This window comes from Haliotis asinina, chromosome 6, assembly GCF_037392515.1.
Source record: "Haliotis asinina isolate JCU_RB_2024 chromosome 6, JCU_Hal_asi_v2, whole genome shotgun sequence".
NCBI lineage: Eukaryota > Metazoa > Mollusca > Gastropoda > Lepetellida > Haliotidae > Haliotis > Haliotis asinina.
Window position 1 is genome coordinate 22,408,809 of NC_090285.1, and position 23,969 is coordinate 22,432,777.

The following is a 23,969-nucleotide window of genomic DNA, read 5'->3' on the forward strand; positions in this document are numbered from 1 at the left end:
ATGAGATCAGTGAAGATCTGGTTTGAGATCGTTCCTAAGTAACCCATAAAAGGTCTGATGGTCTTTGACTTGGTTGGTGCATGTCATTACGTTCATCGCCGTTAGTCTCTGGATCCATCGTGTCAACGAGACCTCTTTCATACAGCTTGAAAACAACACCCGAAGCCAGCATTCCGGTGGATGAAATAAGCGAGGAACGTACAAACTTCACTGGAAAGTCCAGTATTACAGTTCCATATCGCAATGTCCACAATGTATCATGGTCAGAGATGGTTGGATCGAGGATTAAAACCTAGGAAAGTAGATTCGTCTGTGGAAGATAGACTTGGTGATATATGTATTAACCTTGTTCCTGAGTGCCTTGAGGTTTCTCAGAGTTGCGTATATTTATGGAGATAGCTGATATTTTTTTTCATATTTGTGAGTGAAAAAGAAAGTATATTGATTACTTACTTTATTTATTTATTTTTTTGAAGATTTCTCTATTTTTCCCATTTACCTGTAGCATGTGGAATCTTCAGTTAAGTTTACTGTAATATACCTGGGATAGCAACATCGTTCATTGCCTTCAGGTGTGAAAGAGGATCGGGTGGTCAGACTTGCCGACATGGTTGACACATCATCGTATCCCAATTGGGTACATCGATGCTGACGTTGCTGATCACTTGATTGTCTGGTGCAGACTCAATTATTTACAGACCACCGCAATGTAGGTAGCTGGAATATTGCAGAGTATAAATAAACTCACGATTTACGTGCAGATAAGAGAAGTAATGTCACTGTTCCATCCTAATAATATTTAAGTTGGAGTGCAACAAGGAGAGTATGTGATATTGCCACTGTATTGATCTGGAGCGATATTATACTGGTTGGAAGGATGTTTCCATAGCATATATACTCTTAACAAAAAAATAGAGGAACTGTACTTTCAATGTACGATTGTCGAAATTGGGAGATATATGGGATTGATGTTGATACAATAATAATGGATGTTTTGAGAGACATCAATTTCATTCAAAGCGAAGTTGTTCGTTCAGTTATCCCCTTTGTTAGGTGACTGGTGTTTGACATGAAAATTTCAGGTTTCCAATTTTCAGTGAGTAGTGTGTAGACTTTTTAAGCTAGATCAACCATGCACGGATACAAGAAAATTATCGAAAAAAATATCTAGTGATTTATTGTCATGCCTGAAAAACATCAAGATTCATAATGACACCTCATGCACGTGTAGGAGGCTCCCACGTTGTGCACATGCTTCCCATTCATTGTGTTTGCATGTGCAGATAACTTGAAATGATGCTGCAGACACTAGATGAATGTCATTGTAACGTTCCTCAATGGGATTTCTTTCCACCAGACTTCAAAGTTCAGGTTCCTCTACTTTTTTTAAGAGTATATAATACGCCATTGAACAGCCGTTACAGAAATTCTGTTGGGAGGTAAATCTGACCTCTGGAGTAGTTGTACAAATATACAATTTAGGCATCAAACTGATGCATGGTATGTTTAATTTTCAAACAATAATACACAAAAGTAAACACACGCACATCAAGGCCTTTAGAAAGCATGTGAGCTACGTAGCACCATGTCCTGAGCAGTAAAGAATGGAAATGGAAACATAAATAAATCCACAAATTAATGATAAACACAGATAGCTTCCTCACGGGTTAAATAAATCATGAAATGATGAGCACAACAACAAAATTATTGTTACATTTCAGAATTTATTCACATTTATCTGAAAATGCAGATACCAAGATACACTCTGTAAAAGCCTTCGTACACAGTACCAGACAGCAACACTTGATGAAAGAGGATAGTTGAGTGTACGGACATCCACTGTATCGCAGTGACTATTGCTGATCATTGATAAATTGGGACAAAGCAGGGCTAGTATATTCACCATACCTGTATGACGGATCCTAACAACACATACTTAGCATAAGACGTGTGTCCTTTAAATAAATACTGCCAAGATGACATTCATTCAAACATACCACTATTGAAAGGGCAGAAAATGTTATAAGTGCCTACAATAAGCATTGGTTATGACAGATTGAATGTTTGTTTGATGTCTGTGCTCTATGGACTATCAAAAATACAAAATGGATACATTGTCTAAAACATAAACATTAATAAAAACATGAATGAGATTTACTAAATTCACCGCTAAAAATTTATTACTGTTATGGCACAGAACAATCAAAAAGAAATTGAGCTTTCCTTAAAATGACAGTGTTGTAAATGAAGAGAAATGTACATTCACTTGATGGATGAATGGTCTGTGTGTATTGAGAGATATGAGACGCTATCAATAAGATGGATGACCTATGTACATGTTTACATATTTACAACACAGTAGGAAAGTAATATACACATGGAAGAGTGGACAGTTTCACAAAATACATGAGGTGAACAGTTCACTGAGGCATCATCACTCCATGATATGATACAAAATACCATACCTCCTTTAATAAGTGCCCAGATTTTTGCAACGGACTGCAAGACCTGGCGCTTATTGCACTAACTGGGTATACCGTAATTCATTGTTAGTGCACGTTACATCAAAGTTGGTACCATTCCTTAATAAATCTATTTTCGGATCAAGGAAAAATGCATTTATGACAAAACAAACATACCCAGCTCTTATCAGAGCCAAGTACTTGTGTCTTAAACTGCTAACTTATCCCAGCGCATGTTTGAGGTAATATTATTGGAGCAAATATGGTAACTGTCATTTTTTAAAATATTTAATACTAATGTATGATTTGTATGAGCAAACGCTTTTATTCACTTTCCTAAGGCATGACATCACTTAATCAAGACGGAACTTGCACGACAGGCCTGACGGATGAAACGGTATACTGCTCTCAGCAACATTCCAACAGTATCATGCTAGAGGGACCCATCAGAAAACGACTTTACACAATAGGGGTGAAACGGTATACTGCCGTGTTTTGCCTTTGGCTCAGTATACCGTAATACAATGCAAAAATTCAGTAATTTCAGCTCTTGAACTGTAATTTCTATCTAGTCATAAAATGACAACTTTGCGCATTCAAAATAACAAAGATTATGATTATTTTCCCATGTTATTAAACATCGTAAGGATTGGCCCTTGTTATCAATTTTCTGCATTATGATCATATCTCGTTTACCAGACAGAAATGGACCTAACCGAAGGTCTTGTACTGCAATATGTACTGTACCACCCCTAGTACCCATGTGGGGAATCAAACCTGGGTTATGATGAGTTAACGGTTTACCACAATACTCCCCACTGCCCTGTTTTTTACACAACCACAGTTTTTGTCAAACCCTGATTCATACATGTAAATATAATGACTGAAATAAACTAACTCACAGAAAATCTGTATCATATCATGAAGTTACAACTGACAGCCATACTATATCAATACGTTATTGTTCCGAGACACAACACGAGGAAATCACTGAAGAAGATTGGATGATTCAAGAATTAGGGAAAGAAAGACAAGAAGTGCCAAAGTTAAAAACTGAAGATAGTAAATGAGTATAAATGATCCTATTTCTCAATAAAATAATCTTGCGATGCATAATTTAATACATCTTTACAAATGTACAGGCTATCGATCAAGTTAAACAACAAATACAATTAATAAGAACAAGTAGTATTGATACAAATATGCATATGTATGTTCTGGCCAGCGGTTTATCTTCCAGGGCATAAGTCACAGGCACAGTATCCTCACATCTACCAGATGCAAGGTTTAAGGTCAGATAGTGCCCCTCAAACATTAGTGGCTTCTGCTATTTTTCATTACTTTGGTTCATGGTTGTTACAGTACCCTTATATCTACCTGAGAGAGGCTTTGATGTTGACAATGCCACTCAAACATCATTTTTTCAAATGGTTTACGGCTGTTTCTCAAAGCTTATTGCTGAAATACACAAACTCTGTTAAATTAAATGGTCAGAATGTGAGAAATAAAATATATAACTAAACCTGTGTAACTTTCTGCATTTTTGTGAAGTCTGACGGGAATGTTAATATACTGAGAGAAACAAATAAAGGAACTACAAAATGGAATTCTTTTAATATTTTCCAGTTTTTATCACCAACATCAATTAGCACAGGAGGAAATCTGAGAATAAAGCAACACTGCCATGAAGTGATGTTCCCTTACTTGTTTCCTTCAGTACATATTGTGTTCACTTAGGAACTGTTACACTTGAGCTATGAAATATATTGCAGCATACCAGTACAAGCCTGTATTTTTCACTTCGCCAGTGCAGAAAATAATTTGCAATTTTCAACATAAGTGTCATCAGACTTGGCACTACTAAAACAGTTCTTATACAGGAATTCTTCCCCTCCTTTGTTTCCTGTTTTTTTTAAAGGGTTGATGGATCTATGAACCAAGTAACTAAAAAGGACACCTGCCTGTGATGGTGGAGGTACAAGCATTGAACTGAGAGATCACAGTCAGATGGAGGGAACAGAGTTAAAAGAGATTGCTTGATAACTGAGTGATATGATCATGAAACAGGTGCCCCATGAGGTTTGTACAAGGGTGAATCCCAGATGGCTGAACTTGTGCGCTTGTTGAACCTTGGCTTGATTTTCTTGAACAGGACATTGAGATCAGGTGGATCGATAGTGCCAAAGATTCCCTCTGTGTTTGGTGGATGATAGTGTTGGTTTATGAGAGCAGCCCTCAGATTCCGGTCTGTGAAAAAGAATATCATTATCTTAAGTTTATCATCATTCAAAATGAACCCATGTACAATGATCTTATACAAACCGGCTATTCAACAACAAAAGGTTTTAAAAAACATATAAAAAAATAAAAAAATAAATACTTTTGAAAATAACCATAAAATCCTGTTTTGCATTGAAGGTACCCTTTGATGTAAAAGGAACTTGATACAATTAGTTCTGTACTTAACCTACGATCTTTGTAGGTGACTGATGCCCCCCAAATTTGGTTTATGCTGAGATCCTACCTTGTGCCCAAAGAGGTAACTTCTTCTTGGGCTGGTCTTCATCATCAGTGGAATCCTCAGAGTTGAGGTCCTCTATATTGTAATTCTCTGAGCTGCTGTTCTTCTTCTTCTTAGCAGGGGTGATTTCATACCTGTAACAAACACGTTGTAAGTAGAGTTGCTGTCTACATCACTTGCCACATCAATCTGAAGACAATAGACATCTCTCAGCATTTAGATATGCCAAACCAATGTATGTATGCTGTGATGCAGATACCATCCAATACAGATTAAAGCAACACTTGTCTGGTCTCCTTTCAGGGAAGACTAAAGATGTGAACATTTTCTATTACCATGGTAAAAGAAGGATTTACAATGTGAAAATCTGCAGAACATAAGATACCACAGCAATAGAGTAGGACTTACTATATGAAACACTGCAGTGCAAAGACTTTTGATGTTAACACTTACGATGTGTAACTCTCTACTGATTTATTGAGTGTAACAGTGGAGTTGAGGTTGGGCTTTGGTGGATGTTGAATGTTATGCTGCAAAGAAGCCAGATGCTGGTTGTGTTGTTTGATCATCTGACGCATCTGTTCCTCCTTACGCTGCTCATGTTCCCGGAGCTCCGCCTCCTTCTGAATTCGCTGTTTCTCCTTCAAACAGCAAACACCACAAGGTTCAAGTTACAATTTATTTTGCATCTGTCAGCAGTCATGAATCTTGAAAAAAAACCAGTTCATATCTATCCATACCAAAATGATAAGCAGTTCAATGTCTGATACCTGAACATATTCCCACATGAAAACAGACAAATGGGATTTCTCCAGTATTTTAAACTGAGAGTACATTCTACACAAAAACATCTCTCAATGGTGAATTGTTTTGAAAATATTTTTTTCAGAGGCATTTAAAATTGTATTCTAAAATTAAATTCAGTGCAATAATATTGAGTTCTATTTTCTGCCAAAAATACATGTCCCACTGACCACTTTCAAACATTCCTAAGCTTATTTTTAACAACAAACAAACAAAAAAAACCCCCAAAATACTTGACTCTCATAAGGGAAAACCAAGGATGCAAATTTCGGGTCTCTGGGAAGGTTTAGATAATCGTTGCATGTCCAGATGTTTCTTTCTGAAATTGCATTTTGTGGTTGGTCTTAAATAACTGTCACACAGTTTTACAGTTCTTTCCTGGTCCCCAAACTTTCTAGATTTAAAGTGCTGGTTGCACAGCGCAACCCTGCGTTAAAAGACTATTGTAAGATAATAATAAGGAATGTGAGTTGCGATCATGACACCTGTTGCATCTCTTCAGTAAAAGTAACAATGTTGTACATATTTGAAAAAGAATCCTGGGCCATAATTGTTTAGACAGGTATCACTGATTGAAGTATTTTAAAATTCAGTTCCTGTTCGATTGTGGCATTAGTAACTTATCAATAAATTTTAATCACGTAAATAGTCTGTCATAACCTGACCCTAAGTCATCATCATGGAGTAGCCAATCACAGGATTAGAAATTGATCTCACACATACGTGTGGTACCAGTTTTCTCACATGGGTGTCTCATCCACGGGTGTGCAAGTAAATGTTATCAGTAAACCAATATACCCACCAACTCTCTCAGTTTGTCTATTTCTCTCTTCAAGGCCATTTCTCTCTCCTTCTTTTTCTCCATCTCGTGTCTCTCTCTTTCTGCTTTCTCTCGTGCTGCTGCCTTCTCCCTTCAATTAAACATTTCTCATTTTATGCCATATATGTATTACAAACTTTGTATGATGGTTAATGCAAACACAGACATCCTCCAGCTTTATGCCAGCAGCCTCTGAATAATCCATGTGAGACTTGGCAATCCAGTGACTGATATTATCAAAGAGTGAGTTAGTGAGCTGAGTTTTATGCCGTAAATAACTGAGTTTGGATCAGAAAATCCAGTGATCAACAGCATGAGCATCGATCTGAGCAATTGGGAACCGAGGATGACATTTGTGAACCAAGTAGCGAGCCAGACCACCCGATCCCATCAGTCGCCTCTTTATGGCAATCATGGGTTACTGAAGGCCTATTCTACCCCAGACCTTCACAGGGCTATTGTCAAAGACGTCATCACGGAATGATCACATACTATCAGTTGAGTCGCCAAGTATCACTATGTGATCTGTGTAATTACTTTATACAATTGGCACAGGTTTCTGTGGAGAAATTCTAACCTGGAATCATGGTGATATTACTGAACAGTTCTATCAAGTACACACAATATTCAATACTGGGAAAAGTCAAAACAAAGACTAGTAATCTGAGAAGTATGGGAAGTCTGATATCAAGAAAATCCTCTGATATTTGAAAAGTTTTCTAAAAACACATTAAAGTTCGGCCAAAATGTGAGAAAACTGTCTTAAAATCAAATATCAATGCATTGTCAGATTTTTTCAGCAATATTTCAGAACTCCATGGGCTTATGATAACTAGTGCTTCATTTTACAGAGCGGAGTCCAGAGACATGACAGCTGACTGTAAGCTTGGTCAAAACAATCCTTGCACAAGAAAATCCATGTTTTGATAGTATGATAGCACAATCAAGAAGGGTACAATGACACACAACCAATAAGTCACCTAGCTGGACCACCCGATCCACTAAATTGCTTCTCACAATCAAGTTCCATCCATATGGTGACTTCAACCACTGCTGCAATCAATGAAGTGTATTGATCTGTGTATCAAGTAGTTTCATTGGCAAGACTGGAATCATTTTGATTTCTAAAATTGTGCTAAGGATTTTAAGATTGGTGCATAGCTTGTTGACATCAGCATTTTACCTCTCTTCCTTGGCTTTTATTCGTTCTCTCTCTCGTTCCTCCTCCATCTGCCTGATTCTTTGTTTCTCCAGTTCCCTCTCTCGCTCCACCTCTGCCATTCTCTCTTCATGCCTTTTCCTCTCATCAGCAATCTTCTTTTGACGTTCCTGTTCCTCATATTCCCTCTTCCTCTGCATCAACTCTTGGTACCTCCTATTTTCTTCCTCCTTTCAACAATATGGATAATGATACTGGTAGGTTAAGGAGACATTAGCTTTTCATGTTGGTAGTGATTCAAGAGGAAAGTCATTTTAAAGATTTTTTCACTAACAAACAGAGGCAAAACATTTGAGTGTTGCTGTTTTCACTGTTTATTGCAATACCAGTGTGGATGATAGCACTAGTGTCCTAAGATACCACACAGTGACTGAACATGGATACATATTCTTACAATGCATACCAACTGACTCTGAGCATGCCAGTCCTTTTTTAAAATATTCCTAAAGGTGCGTTCTCACAGTACACCAACGTGTAGCATGTAGACACAGTTGCAATAGAGAACACCCAAATCAAAACAAGTTGTAACACACAAGATTTGTCCTGATACTCACCAGTTCCTGCTTCTTGCGTAGTTTCTCCTCCTCATCCTGTTTCCGCCGCTCTTCAGCCTCCTGCTGCTTCTTCATCCTTCATTGAAACAAAACTGATGTACATGTCACAAGATAAACAGACTTTAATGTCAGAATTGTTGTCTAATATTATATACAGTCAAACCCTGTTTACCCGGACCCCACATATCCGGAAACCCCGCCTTCCAGACGATTTTTATGTGAAACGAAACTTACGTTCATTAATTGTACCCGCTTAACCAGACTCCGCGCTTCCGGACCCAGACGGCCAATTTTCAGACCATTCCCATACATTTCCATTGAAAAATGATCCAGTTATCTGGACGGAGAGATCTGTGCAATGTGCATGTGTCATGTCAATACCGTTTACCACACGACTATGTGATTTCTTAATCTATCACAAAGCATTTGGTGTGAATTGATTAATTAGCTATCAAAACGCTCGTGATGCGTCACTCGGCTTGTTCATTAGGATTTGGCGCATGTGAGAACATCTCATCACTAACGAAAACACATGTTAAGTAGGATTAAGGGAAACTACACTTATAAATCGACCCCTGCTATCTGTCGCGATGCAAGTTAAAAATACCCTGCCACATGATCAAGTCATGTGATCCCGACCGAAGTTTACTTTCTGCAGACAGCATAAATTTGATACGATGTCGTATGTTTTTAGGGCATTTAAAATTAACAAAAGAATATGCAATTGGAAAAATAGAAACATTTTGTCATCGATTTTTGTTTTTCATCTAACTTACCATCTGAAGCTCCACACACTACACGATTTTGTCCGAGACAACTTGACAAATGGTAACCTACTTTCTGCCCTCCATGTAATATTGGTACACTTATATATTATGATGATTCACTGTTATTACTACTGACTGTTGATTTATTGATATACGTACGTGAACATTTTTTGCTTTCACTTAATTTTCACATTTTGGATGTTTGATCCAGTTAACCGGACGTCTCGCTATCCGGACAATTTTCGAGTGAAACCAAAACGTCTGGGTAAACGGGGTTCGACTGTAAATAATTCCCCTTTGGGGGCTTGAAGTTACATGGGCAAAACATAGGCACTACAACAGTCCCAGCACTATGACAGCTTTGTAAATTGTAAACCAAATGTCTGTAATCTGATTGGTTGAAAAACATGATCAATTGGGATTTGATTCCCGGAAATTGTAACACCATTTGCTGTGTATTGTTTTGTTGTGTCATTAAAAGTGCTGACGTCATTTAAATCATATTATGATGTAAAGTCTGAATGACATCACAAATGAGCAGCTCCAGATGCTACCATGGGAACCAGGTGAAATGGCCAGCTGATGATACTTCACCTTCACCTGATGTGCAGACAGTAAAACCCTTTGGTTTACTTTTTGTTTACAATGTCGATAAGCATCATGTGTTGGTCAATTTCTGGGTGTTATTGAGTATTTAAAGCATGGGAATATTTCATTTGAAACCTCCGGTTGACGCTGTCAGTTCCAAATGTATTCCGGTGTTTCAATTACTCAATAACACCCGGAAATTGGCCAACACATGATGTTTATTGCCTAACTAGATCCAAGATTAGAAACATTGCGCTTGATACATGAACATAGTAAATAAGGATCCCGTTCCACAAAGTGATCACAGTGCTACAACTGTCAAAAGTCTATGATACTGAAAAGGAGGTATAGTGCTACGAAATCTTTGTCAAATGGGGCCCAGAACCTTAGGTCCAACACTGACAGTGACTGAGAAGAGTCAAAGGTCTACTGGTTGACCCAGATTCCACTGCCAATAACTGACAAGCGTTACATAACTAGTCTGTAATATCCTACTGCAGTAGTGGTCAGTGAGCCAAGCTCCAGTCACACACCTGATCTTTGCCTTCAGTTCCTTCTCCTCCTTCAGTTTTTCCTCTTTCAGTTTATCTGACACCTGCATCTTCTCCTCCATCTTCTTGGCCAGTGTGTCCTTAATCTGCCGTTCTTGCTTCTCTCGCTGCTCCCGGTATTCCAGCACCTTCCTCATCCGCTCCTCACGCTTCCTGCAACACGGAATGTCATGCTATACATAGGATGTGCCCTAGTGAACCTCACACTTCCTCTGGTGATCCTTACACTTTTTGCCTATTGGTGAGTGATAAGGTCTTTTGGGGGCTTCATTTTGGGGGAGGTCGTTTTTGTTTAATGCCATATTCAGCAAGATTCCAGCTATAATCCAATGGCCAACAGCATGAGCATTTGGGTCAGAACAACATCTCCACCAAGTCAGCAAGCACGACCACCTGATCCGGTTAGTTGCCTCCTATAAGAAGCATGCGGTGCTGAAGTGATATGTACAGAAGTATATAACACCTCACCTTCTTTGTTCCTCCATTCTGATTTTGAGGTTCTCTTCCCGCTTCTGTATCCTCTCTCGATCCTTCTTCTGCTTCTCCTCAAGCTCCTTCTTCCTCATTTCCTGCAGAGCCTGTCACACAAACATGCACAATGTTAGAACATACATTATAAACCTCCAGTGACGCCACTTCATTGTCTCATCTGGTTCTCCTTTCACTGAGTAAACCTCTAGAAGAAGTTTAGTGGGATTTTCTACAGAACTGCTAGTTTATGCTGATATTTACCTGCTGTGAGGCCTTGTTAGGAGTAATCTGTGTTTTCTTTATGAAGGATGTCATGCCAGTCATGAGATTTGATGGAGTGCCAATGGCTAGTGATGAGGGTTTACGTAAACTGTTTAGGAAAGACGAAGCAGGAGGACGGACCACCTGAAACCATGGTAAACAAAAGCATGTAAATAACACATACTCAGGGAACAGAAGGTGGTATAACAGAGTTTTCCGGATTTCTGAAAACTCGGATATTCGGAAAACTCGCCTTCCAAACAAAAATTCCTTAAAACAAATTCATGTTGTAAAATTACTCACCAATTTTTGGAAATCAAGTTTCCGTAACCGTACGGTCATTTTCACATACAAAACACTAAATTGTGTGTATTTTTTGTCTCGTATATCTGGATGGCTGATCACCTGTATGTGTACACACACAATTACCGAGGGCCTCACGTGCCGTAACATGAAAGAAGTCGCCGGTCTTTGAAGCGTGAGAAGATTAACTACCTATGAGTAGCAAAGGCGACACTGAGTTAATTTTGATGTATGTCAATTTGTGGGTCACTTTAATTAATTAATCTGGATGATGAAGCAAGCCTGCATGATCAAACTGCTTTTGTCGTGTGGATATTATCCAATCAAATGAGGACCCACAAGACATGGGTATGAGACACTTTATGTATGCACTGATATTTGTTTCTGTGTAATCAATAAAGATTATGCCTGATGCCTACTATGTTCGTTTTTTCGTACATTTCTTTGTACATATGGCACATGTTTCAGATATCCAAAAATTCGCTATATATATATAATTATTATTAATATATGAATAATTACAGCAAAAAATATGCACTTACTGTCTTCCAACTCAAACAGATCTTTCATTAGACCTGTGTTTGTGTAATGTTTGTAGTGAATCAGTAACTAGCTGAATAATATTTTTACTCTACAGCTTTGTAAATAACCATGGAAACTTAGTCTTGTGACCCGATTAGGTTAGTATTCTGTTACAACACGCTCAGCAATATCCCAGCCATATGGCGGCAGTTTGTAAATAATCGAGTCTGAACCAGACAATAAAGTAATTGACATCATGAGCACTATCTACGCAATTTGGATACAACATGTGTCAGCGAGCCTGACCACCCATTAGTCGCTTAATATGACAAGCAGGGGTTGCCGAAGACCTTTTTAAACCCGAACCTTCAAAGGTCTTGTGACCAAAAGAGTACTTCAAATAAACAAAAGCAAACAAAAGTAGCATTAGTAAGCAATGTTATTGTAAGGGTGGTGTTTTAACATTGACTTAAAACTTTTTGTACTTGTAAAGCAACAAGCATGTCCGTTCAAGCCTGACAACAACTGCTGTTGTAAAGCCAGCTCAGAGAGATATGTAACAGTTTAACAACAACATCCCAGGAACACCACTGTAGGTCTGTAGCTCTCACCTTGTCTCGGGGACACGTGGGTGATGGGGAGCGGTCAGTGATGTCCTCCTCACTACTGGCCACACTGGAGAAAACACAACAGTGTTCAACATAGAGACATGCACCATGAAGACATTTACTCATCAGATCTCATTGTAAGTCACTTATAGCAGTCCTTAAACATTTACACAACTTGTAATAATCAGTATATAACAATTCAAACAAAACAAACATTTAATGTCATTTGTCTCTAAATGGAAGGAGAATTTCCATGAAAAACAAACTCAAGGGAAGCAACTCACCTGTCCGAATCTGTAGCAGCATGTTTGTTAGGCTGTAAAATGGAACATGCTCATATTCAATAATTCATAAATTGTTCAAATATAACAAGTCATAAACATAACAAAGAAAGCCAGAGGCTGAATGATTTCAACTGAGTTCCTGTCTTTATCTAATATTTGACCCAGAACTAAGCTTACTTCTTCACATTCAGCTTAAGCATTTTATCGACAAGATGACCACAGTGGATAGATCATGAATGCCTACCTGATCAGGTGAAGACACAGAGTTGGTGCAGGATCTCTTCGGTTTCGGAGCTTCTCGAATTCCTTCTTCCTCAGCTTGACGCTTCCGTGTTTTAGTTCTAGAAATGTAAAATCAGGTACAAAATTATACAACATTTTAGCAAAATACACTAGAACTGTTTCTTGTGGCCGGGTGGTTAAGTGGCTGAGTGGTTGAGTGGCTGAGGGAGCGAGAAACGTTTTACACCACTTTACCCATATTCCATCATATCATGACCAGAAACACCAGATTTGGGCTGGAAACATTGTGCCTATGTGGGGAACTGAACCCAAGCCTTTTGCAACACTTAAACCTCTAGGTTACCTAACTGCCTTGTTTTTTATGCAACAGAATATTACAACAGCTAACATGTGCAATCCCAAATTCTGAAGATACATAATAATTTGGAAGATGTGACACCATGATACATCTGAGCTGTTACACTTTAGATAAATTGTGAAACATGTAAGTAAAATGGTATTTGATAAATTTGTTTCTTACACACCCTAAAATTGCACCATTCACCACCGAATACACATATATTGTCTATATTAAACATAACACAACTACAAGCTGTGAATGAATGAATGAAGGAATGAATGAATGAATGAATGAATGAACCACTGCATTTATGAGAACAGACAAAATACATGCCAATTGAAGCATAGCAAAAAGGTTCCTGTACCCCTACCTTTCAGGTATACTGCAATATTGGAAAAGTGGTGTAAAATATTTCTCATCCACACAAGCACACCCCATTGTAAAAAGATACATTGTATCTGACAGATGCTGATGTAGTAATTAGGGCTGCAACAACTCTGTTTGATTCATCGAAAATCAAGACTAAGATGGTACTAATTTGATCTGATGTTTGAATACCTATTTAGAATGTAATTTTGACTCCAACTCGAGCAGTTTCGAGGGCTGAAATGAGGAGAAACATATTGGTGGTTGCCAGGTTAATTATCTAATTATCCACTGAGAATTGTTCTCAGCAGACATTGCCAAGTTGACGATGAATTTGACGCTTAAAAAAACCCCCAAATCTCAGACTTAAATGACATCTGATGTTTTTACATGTATGACAAAAAGAATCGAAAATAATTCAATCGGTGGTCCAATATAAAAAATCGAGTCGAATCAAGGTGTGGGTGAATCGTTTCAGCCCTAGTGGTAGTCTATATGTACTGTACCGTGTTCTAGGAGCAGGAGACTCGGGGGCAACAAATACTTCTTCACAGTCACTACTGTCACTCTTCTGTGCTCTTCGTGTCTTTGTCCGGGTAGACCGTGTCGGCGGTTTCTCCTCTTCTTCTTCCTCAATTATATCAGCCTCCACAGGTTTGACCGATAAATTGATATTGATCTCACTGGACTGAGCACTCATGATGCCCGAGTCCTGGTCGTGGTCACCATGGTCCTCCTCCGTCACATGGACTTCCTCAGTGACATCCATTGCAGTCTCCCTCCTTGCCTCAGACTGGGACACTTCGGACTCAACATGCTCCTTGTCGGATGACACAGATCCAGAAAACTCACTTTCCGACGCTACAACTGCTGTCTTAGCTTTTCTGGTTTTGGTTCTTGTGCTCTGCCGTACCGGCCTGTCACACTCTGACTCCGACTCACTACAGGCAGGACGCAACTTTTCCTTTGCTTCAGCATTCTTTCGTGTCTTAGTCCGTGTGCTCTGCCTAACAGGAGCATCAGCTTCAGATTCTGACTCTTTATCAGCAGCATTTGCTTCCTTCTCTGAACTTTCTACCTGAGACTTTTTCATCTTTCTTGCTTTTGTTCTCTTCCTGCCACCATCATTGTCGGAGTCAGAAGTAACATCTGGATGGTCCTTGTCCTCTTTGTACAGTCTGTCATATGACAATCGCGGCTCTGTCGCCACGACTCTATCAGTTTCACGACAAATCTTCTTGACAGGTTGGTTTTCAGTATCAGACTCTGCAGAGGAAGATGAGGAAGAGGATGGTGGGACTACCACAGCTTCCACTTCTTTACCTGTGTCACTTGAGTCCTAGTAAAGAGAAATCACACAAAATGATGCCAGAATCTCCTGTAGGCAGCAACTAAACATGTAGGTCAGGGCCTCCTTTCACAAAGCGCTAAGGTGATCATAAGTCATTAAGGTCATTAGTGCAATGTTAAAAGATGGGAGTTAAGATAAACTTGGTGAAAGGAGCCCCAGACTTTCGCAAATATAAAGTGGTGCAGCAGAGAATCAAAGACCAAATCAAACGGTCACAAATATGGCAGGATTCATCATCAAATGTATAAGCCAATGTATGTCTCTGCATTCTGTTCCCTTAATGTGGTTTTTCAAGGGTAACTAGGAATTCTGTCATATTTGTTTTCATACTAATTACTACAGAAATTACTAAAGAAATATTAATGGATTTTCTGAATAAAATTGATATTTCATACTTATTCTGACTCATGCTTATTATGCTTATCTCCTCCCTCTATGCAAAGATAGTGGAACACTTGAAGTTCCCTCCAACTGAAGCGAATGTACAATACACTCACCCTTCGGGAGCCACCCTTTCCCGCTGGTACAGTCACATGACCCACCATGCTTGCCACTCTCACTGAATCTCATAATCCTGACAGAATTATTGTGAATTCAGCATGCCTGAAAGGGGCGGTTGGGAGGGCATGACTCCATGAGTCAGGATAAGTATAAAATATGAATTTCATTCTGAAAATTACATATTTTTGCTTATCCTGACTCAGGCTGATTATGTTTACTGAATCCCACAGAAATAGAAATGCAGTGGGTCAGGCCACGCTGAATTTTGTTGACTGTCGTAAGTACATCCTGTACAGTATGTAGAGCTGTGTTGACACCAAGGCTCTCATTTGGTGTGGATTGGAGTCTGGAGTCCTGCTGCTTTGTAGGCCCTCAGTATACCAGCTGTCATCCACAAGATAGTGTTGCGGGATACTTCTGTAGGTGTCTCAGTAGATATTGGGATGAACAGGCGCTTGAAACTTTGTCTCCTTGTCTTAGTACGTTGGAGGTATTTTCAACTGGGCATCATGATAAATCCTGTGCATCCTGTGTTGCCCCGAAGACTGTAGATAATGCCAGGATGTGGAATTGTCTGTCCAATTGTGTAGGCAGTTGAGTTTTGGCGATAAAATCCCATCTCTGTCCTAAATGTACAAATGGAAGTCCAAAGCACATATTTCTGACATCCCTGCCAATGTTGTTAGAGAGAGTAGGAACAGCATTTTCTGTGTCAGTAATTCAAGTGATGTCTGGTCTAGTGGCTCAGAGACATCACTCGTGAGGTGTTGCAGTACAACATTCAAGCCCTTAAATCTGCATTGTTGGTCTTCCAGCTTGAATGAACACAGTAAGGTGAGTAGTTCAGATACTTTAGTCAGCTTGATCCCAGTTTTCATGGTGAGAACAGAGCTGAGCGCTGCCAAGTATGTCGAGAGTGCAGAATCTTTCAGTCCTCTGGTATGTGTTCAGTCCTCGTAGATGACATAAGCAGGTATATATTTCAAACTGCATCCATTTATCACCGTATAATGTGCGGGTAGATCTACCCAGAGCTAGGTGACTGCCTTCACTGCTCTAGTAGAATATCCTCAGTGTTTCAAGCAGGCTTCGATACAATCCACATGTGAAGTTGGAACAATGTTGGATTGCCATGTGCTTGTTTGGTGGGCGGTCGGATGAGTAGGTTCTTCCACTCTGGTGGTAGTTGCAGTGTTGGTTGTCCTAGTTCCTCGAGTACTGGAAACCAATCTCTTCCTGGCCAGTAAGGCGTGACCAAAATCAGTCGTATCAGCATTGTCTGTTTTATCTTCCTGATGACTTTCGGTAGTGCTACTGGAGGGGGAATGCATAAGCGTTTAGTCCTTCCCACAAGGTGCTGAAAGCGTCTTTAACGGATCCGGCACTGGAGATACGAATGTTGGTATCTGCTTGTTGAACCTTGTGGCAAATAGGTCTATTTGCAGGGATCTGAATGTCTGGGTCGAAATGCCTCTTGATGTAGCATCCATTCCGTTGGAAATGGTTGTAGAGGGTGTGACAAGGCATCGGCTATGACACTGTGTGTGCACCTGGGATGCAACAAGTCTTTATGTGGAGGTTCAAGTTGTTGACGATGTCAAAGAGTTGAAATGTCAGCTGTAGCAGTGTGTGATATTGTGCTAATCCTTGCATGTCAATGTAGAACGCTACTGTGGAGTTGTCTGTGTGAACCATCAGTAGTTTGTTCCTCAATGCTGTCAACCCATCCTATCGCAAGTGTTGTACTTCTTGTCTCTGGCTCTCTGAACCCCGTAGAACTTTGAGTTGAAGGAATAAAGTTAAGTATTCTGCTTGAGGGCAGTTGTCAAAGCGTTGATTGACTTTATCATCATTACTTCCTTGGAGTTCCTTGGCGATGTTCTCAATTCTGCCGTTGAATACCAGGGATGCTGACCAGGGAGCTTTAAGGAGGACTTAGTAAAGCAGTCACCCCAAGATGATGCTGATAACAGACCTTGTCGGCATAGTAAATTCAGTCCCGCAGACGTTGAGGCTAGATGCTCTGAAATGAATTGTTGATCCTTCTTCTGGGGCCTGTTTCACAAAACTCTTGTAAGCCTAAGATCTCGTAACTTTCCTCGTAGCATTCCTGCTTCCTAAGTTTCAGTATAGGAGGTACCAATGCTACGAGAAAAGTTACGAGACCTTAGGCTTACGAGAGTTTTGTGAAACGGGCCCCTGGGTGATAAGTGCAGAGAGGATCATCCTTTCCTCTTCATACTCTGGGTTGTTGAACTTGGAGATGAGGGCCTCGTTAATAGCCCTTGATTGGGCGAATCCGAAGAAGGTTCGTCCAGTGGTTGTATCCAGCTGAATTAATGGCTTATCCTCAACATTGTAGGATATATTGCCTCACTGATGAGCTTGCATGATTTGTCTACTTTGGGTATTTTCATAAAGGGCTCCATATGATGAAGTGGAAAATGATGAGCGCTGAGCACTGTTGCTGATACTTAGTTGCCATCCGAAAGGCTGTAGACAAAGTTTCCAGGATGGTAGATATCGACGCAATCAGTGGTTCGCATGACGGACATACCACATGCGGATCAACTGCTGACAGCCATAATTTACACTGAGAATGTGATTTCATCAACTTTTAGAGCAAGTCTAAGTTGACGCAAACAAATACCCCGTGACCAAAACACAAGTAAATTTGACCATATTGGTGGGAAAGGGAGGATCCTGATAGGTGAGTGTATTGTACATCCACTTCAATTAGAAGGGAACTTCAAGGGATTTCAAGTGTTCCACTATCTTTGCATAAGGGGACAGATAAGCACAATAAGCAGGAGTCAGAATAAGGAAAAATAATCACTACATGCAAAAATCAGCTGCTAATAATCACATAAAATTGCACTTGTTCCATTCTGAAATGCAAATGATAGAAATGGATCATTTCTTTTTCTGATAAAACTCTTAACAACTTGAAATCTAAATCATATTCCCTAGCAACTATTTTCTTACAATTTCTGTCTTTTTCTTCAGCCGTAACCTGGTTCTAGCACTCTTCTTGGGTTGTTCATCTGTATCATCAACCGTTTCCATCTGGGAGAATAGAGGGCTGAGATAAACTCTCAATAATACTAATGTTCACAGACAGAACATAGTACATGTAATTGGTTTACAGGTAACATGTACAGGCAACAAACTGCAAAAGATTTGTACAATCGTATCAATTACTAGGATTCAGACTGAGCCTGGCAGCCAAATAAAAAACCAAAACAAAACCAAAACCAAAACAAACACAATTATTTTGTCCTAAATGTCCAAAATTGGGCATTCTATAATGCTTTGCTAAAGTGACAAAGTACTATTTTTGCATTATATCACCCCTTGTAATCAAACATACATACCCTTGGCCCCTTGTAAAGAGAGAATGCTAAACTATGTCCCTGTGTAATACCATATTTATGAAATGAGTGAATGGTTTGGTATCTAATGAGCAAAAGTTAGTTAGACACTGATACCATTCACGAGTTTCATAAATATGGTGTTAGTATTTTGTTGATTACTCACCCAATATTAGCAAAATAATCTTAAAACTCGGGGCTCAGTACTGCCCTAATTTCTAATTTCAGGGTTGCTTACAGTAAACATGGTAAATGTGAGCCCTGGAAATTATTGGAAAAATGTAATGCATTGGCACTGTATGCCAAAAACATACAGTATTGCACGTCGGTTGGGATACAACTATAGGCCCTGCATTTCAAGACAGTGTCACCCACTCTTAAACACAGAAGCTCCCAATATATTGCAATATGTATCGAAATACAATTACAAGAGTTGCACAAAACTGCAATAAAATTCATTTGCCAATAAACAGCCCTATATAATTCTCTCAACTGAGATGTGAACATCAGAAATTCCTTAAGTATTCAAATCCCCAAACCTGTATTGTAGCATCTTTTTCAGTAGATTTTGGCATGCATTTGTGGACTTCAGCTGAACTTACAACTGAAGGGTTTAAGCAATGCAGATGCGTATGTCCAGTACTCACACCAGGCAAGAATGTTCACAGGGAAATATATAATGTATTTCTACATACTAAAACCCTAAAATTAAAATAAATGGCAGGGTTTAATAACTAAAGTTCTTATTTACATTTGGCTTTGAGGGAATGTAACATCTTTCATATAATAATTATTTTATGTAAAGTATGCTGTTCTGTCAATTAATTACAGTGGAAAACTGCAGTACTAGTGTGAATGAAAATCTATGTAGAATTTTACTTAAACTATAAAAATAATCAAAAAACTTCATATACTTTTTGTATTAAGCAAAATACGTATTTTGACCAAAAAACACTGCAATATGCATCGATTAAAACTAATGCAAGTCCTCTTGAGATATACTGGTAATACGACACAGTCCACGAATTATGTCTTCAAAACATCCTTACCTCCACTTCCTCTGTTTCAGCAGCAGTCTGTAATGACTCTTCCTCCTTCTCTGCTGATACAACTTTAGCTCCAACCAAGCTTGGCCTTCCTCTGGCGCTGGACAGTCGAGCTTTTGACGCCAACACCTTTAGTGACTGTCTAGATGATCTACGGCTCCCCGACCGACGGTCACCCTCCAGTCTTAGTGCAGTAGTTCTAGCTTTCTGGGTAACAGTATTTGGGGTGGGAGGGGTGCTTGGCGTTCTGCATTTTCGAGGGCTTAATGGCGAGCGTGGACTGGCAGGACTTTGGCTTGTTCGCTTTGCTAACATTTCTTCATATGCATTTGCTTTGTCCTTCACACTGAATTTGCGAGTGATCTTGTTTTTGACGGTGCTTGGAGATTGGATCCTCGGGGTGCTGGGAGATGGACTTCGGATGCTTGTCACCTGGTGAGCAACAGGTGTTTTATCAATGTCTGATTCATCAAGTTGACGTAGGTCTCCAAGCAGTCGTCCCCCATTCCTCTCTTTCATGGCTGCCACCATGCTGTATACAGGGGATTCTGTCATACTGACATCTTTCTTCCTTGACCTTGTGCTCCTGGTTGACCTCTGTGACCCTACACTGACCTCAGGTGCAGCCTTCTTGGCTCTAGTTGCTCTGGTAGATCGACCTTTGCGAGTGGGTTTTGCAGATGTTTCTTCAAAGTCATCCATATCATCTTGATCCCGAGCTTTGCTGAAATATTTTGAAATCCTTTTACAGATTTTCTTACATGTTTCGAAACATTCACTAGCACTGAATTCTATTCTCAAGCCAAATCATTTCCAATAATGATGACATTTTAATCAACCAATTTCGTATTTCTGTCATCAATGGCTCAGTCTCACTATAACACTAAGAAATTAATTTTTCTAAATACCCATAGATGTGACAAACATATAATGAATATGAATGACAAAGCTAAGTACAAAGCTTCAAAGCTGTTGCAAGTGCAAAGGTCCAAACAGAGTATCTATTTCGCTGTAACCTCAAACTTTCAAATAAGCTTTCATTTGCAAATTCAAATCATGCTAATTTGTGTTATGTACATAAACATGAACCACATGTTAAACTAAGCAATTCATTTTCATAAACATAACATTCTGACAAATATTTTTACAATATGCACTCTTTACATATTCCTATTTAACTAACCCAGGCATTGAAACATTTTGTGAAAGTCATTGATCAATGTTGAGAGTTTAACCTATGCCAACATACATGGTTTTCCTTGTGTTACACTCCTCTTCCTCATCCTCTTCTTCTTCAACAATCTTTTTGCGGGGCTTTCTTCGTCTCTTTGCTGATGGTGTTTTGGGCAAAAGCTCAACTTCAGGTCTGCAGGATATGAATGAATATATATTTTTTATTACCCACATGGGAAGGAGGAAACAGGGCAGTATTTTTTCTGTGAGTCTGTTGGGAGTTTACTAGTAATCATTACTAATTCTTATAACCAAGAATATAATCTATTAACCATCGTTTTGGTCAACCTTATGTAAATTTGTAATACGCTGTATATTAATTGAGGCATAGTCCCATCAATAATTCATAGCTAATACAATACTGTTCTTTTATTTTTTTTGACAAAAAAAAGGCCACTTGCCACAGAGCAACTGACTTTAAGAAACCTGAAAGCAATGTCATAGGAAAGATGCATCTTATTTACCATTTGTAAAGCAAGTAAATATAGACTGTACCTTGCAAAAGATTGTTTGCACACTGCCAATATTTCATCTAACCAAGTGAATTGATCTTCAAAGGTTCTTCGAAGAGTTTCAGCCATATCCATGGCTACATTCAGCCCCAGTGTGTGGGGTGCATTATGTGGTGGTCTGGCCATCTTGGCGGTTCCAATGGCCTACAACAAAAATTATGGCATATCCTGACTATTGCCAAGGTTGAATGCAAGTTATTTAAATTCAAAAGCAAATTGCCCATACACATCAGCATCACCATAATCTGGTTGTCATTGACCAAATGCTTCAAGAAACCTACCGGTAACTAGAGCAACTGAGGTAAGACTTCTGCCAGTATGCCCACCCACAACTAAATTTTAGTGATAAAGGAAAATATATACAGTACATATATTCAGGATATGTCTAGAAGCCATAAAATAAGTTCGAATACGACATTGTGCATACAGACATTAAAATATCTGGGTTAAATGTAGGATTAACGGATGGGGGGAGTCTTTTCACAGCTGACAAGTTGAATATGAATATGAATAACAGATTTGGGTAATTCTGTGATCAATCCACTTTCTCACATCAAATTCAGTCTGTTTCAGATCTAACAACGGTAAGAACTTGTTTAACAGGAACATCCTGCCCCAAAAGAAATGACGAATTTTCTAAAATCCCAAACAGACATCAGTCCGGTAGTACGACAAATTTGTATCTCGGACAGTATCTCATACAAAATGAAATACGGGGATAATAGATTCGGAGTCCTTCATTATTTAAACATAAACTGTCGAAACTTGTTTATGGAATCCCTCTTATCTACGAATAATATAACAATAAAGACGCAGGGGTTGTAGATCTATATTACCAGTCAGTTTACTACAGTGTTGCAAGATCTAATTTTTGTTTACCACTTATGTCCTGAACCCCGCGCCTGACTTTTCAGAACAGTAGCATGTTGTGTTTACATCATCACGCAGACAGCAAAATACACATCCCCGCCACGGCCTTCATAAGTTGTCGTGACTGTTTTATGTAAACGCACAATTGATAAAGCGATCAGGGGTGAGTACTATGGTCAGGCACGTTCCTTGCCTTGTTTTGCAAAATTCTACGTCGATCAGATTGCGAATATTTGCTAAAACGATGATAATACATGTAAAGTAATCTTTCAACTTACCGAAACACACACCGCAACTTCAAATTCGCTGCGCGAAGTTTAGCCAATCAGATTCGTTCATATTGGTCTACGTCATGTAAAGAATACAAAGCTGTACTACTGATAATGTTTTCGTATTATTTGTATAGTTGATATAAATGAAAATGATGTTTTGAAAATAAAAGCCAAATGACCAATACAATTTTAAAACACGAGAAATGTCTTTTTCTCTTTCGGCGACATTTTATGATTTTGTTTGTTGACGGCGGTGCGTAGAGCTAGCATATGTTATTACATGTACAACTAATAATTGTGTAAATACTATCTTGATAACATTCTTTTGTCTAATAGAAGATTACTATAACAATGAAACTTAGATACACTGGGGTCATGTTATAAGTATGTTTGAAATAGGTTTTAGTACACAGGCTGAACTGACAGTTTAAAAAATACGTCTAGTGTCAATGTTTGGTATCATATATTTATTTTGCAACTCGCAGAATTTCAAAATCAACTCTTGGGATGTAACCTGAATGATTATTTCTTTCTCATATGTATTTTGTACAAGTTTTCTCCTAACTGCATTTTGCGGTTTCCGTCTACCAGATCTGCTGGGGTCAATTTCGTCATCGCTAATTTTAGAACAACGAAGTCCCAGGCACAAAGACGACAGCGTTTTGGTGCGTTTGCAGGGGGCATCACAGCAGTAGTGTCGACCATTTTAGTGAAATGTCTTTCGTCATGTGATATGTGTGTCTAGTATTTCCTGAACCACTTTCTATTGTTTTCCCAGACAAAGGTGTGAATTAGTAAGCTCTGTTCTTGCGTCAGTGCGACAATGTGACGGTAATTATGCTCTCTCAGAATCTGATGAAATGTATGGACCTCGTTCCCAGATGTACGACTTCGAATACAAGTTAAGACAAGCAACTAGTCTCTGAAGTGAACATATTTTACAGAAAAAAAGTTTGCAGTTAAAAGATAAAATATAATGAAGAGGAGCCATTAGACTTTCTCCGTGAGCTGCAGAAATGTAGACTTGTCTCATTTTCTAGACTTGAGTGGGCTTTCTTTCAGGGTCTGTGTGACAGACTGAAACCATACAACTGCTTTTGCAGTTGGAGGGGAGGTAGTTCGGTAGTTA

General features: G+C 39.0%; 1 protein-coding gene across 1 annotated transcript; it reads right to left on the reverse strand.

Moving 5' to 3' along the window:
• Window positions 1–1,710: 1,710 nt before the first annotated feature.
• On the reverse strand, window positions 1,711–22,907 carry LOC137287160 (inner centromere protein A-like). Its single transcript, XM_067819325.1, has 18 exons — window positions 22,847–22,907; window positions 21,682–21,842; window positions 21,203–21,319; window positions 19,957–20,677; window positions 18,522–18,602; window positions 14,191–15,023; window positions 12,980–13,076; window positions 12,736–12,767; window positions 12,455–12,518; window positions 11,019–11,162; window positions 10,755–10,864; window positions 10,269–10,439; window positions 8,381–8,456; window positions 7,791–7,996; window positions 6,590–6,698; window positions 5,437–5,624; window positions 4,987–5,117; window positions 1,711–4,709 (listed from the first exon to the last, which is right to left on the reverse strand). The coding sequence occupies exons 2-18, from the start codon at window positions 21,822–21,824 to the stop codon at window positions 4,519–4,521; spliced, it is 3,414 nt and encodes a 1,137-aa protein (XP_067675426.1). The 5' UTR covers window positions 21,825–21,842; window positions 22,847–22,907; the 3' UTR covers window positions 1,711–4,518.
• Between the last annotated feature and the right edge of the window lie 1,062 nt (window positions 22,908–23,969).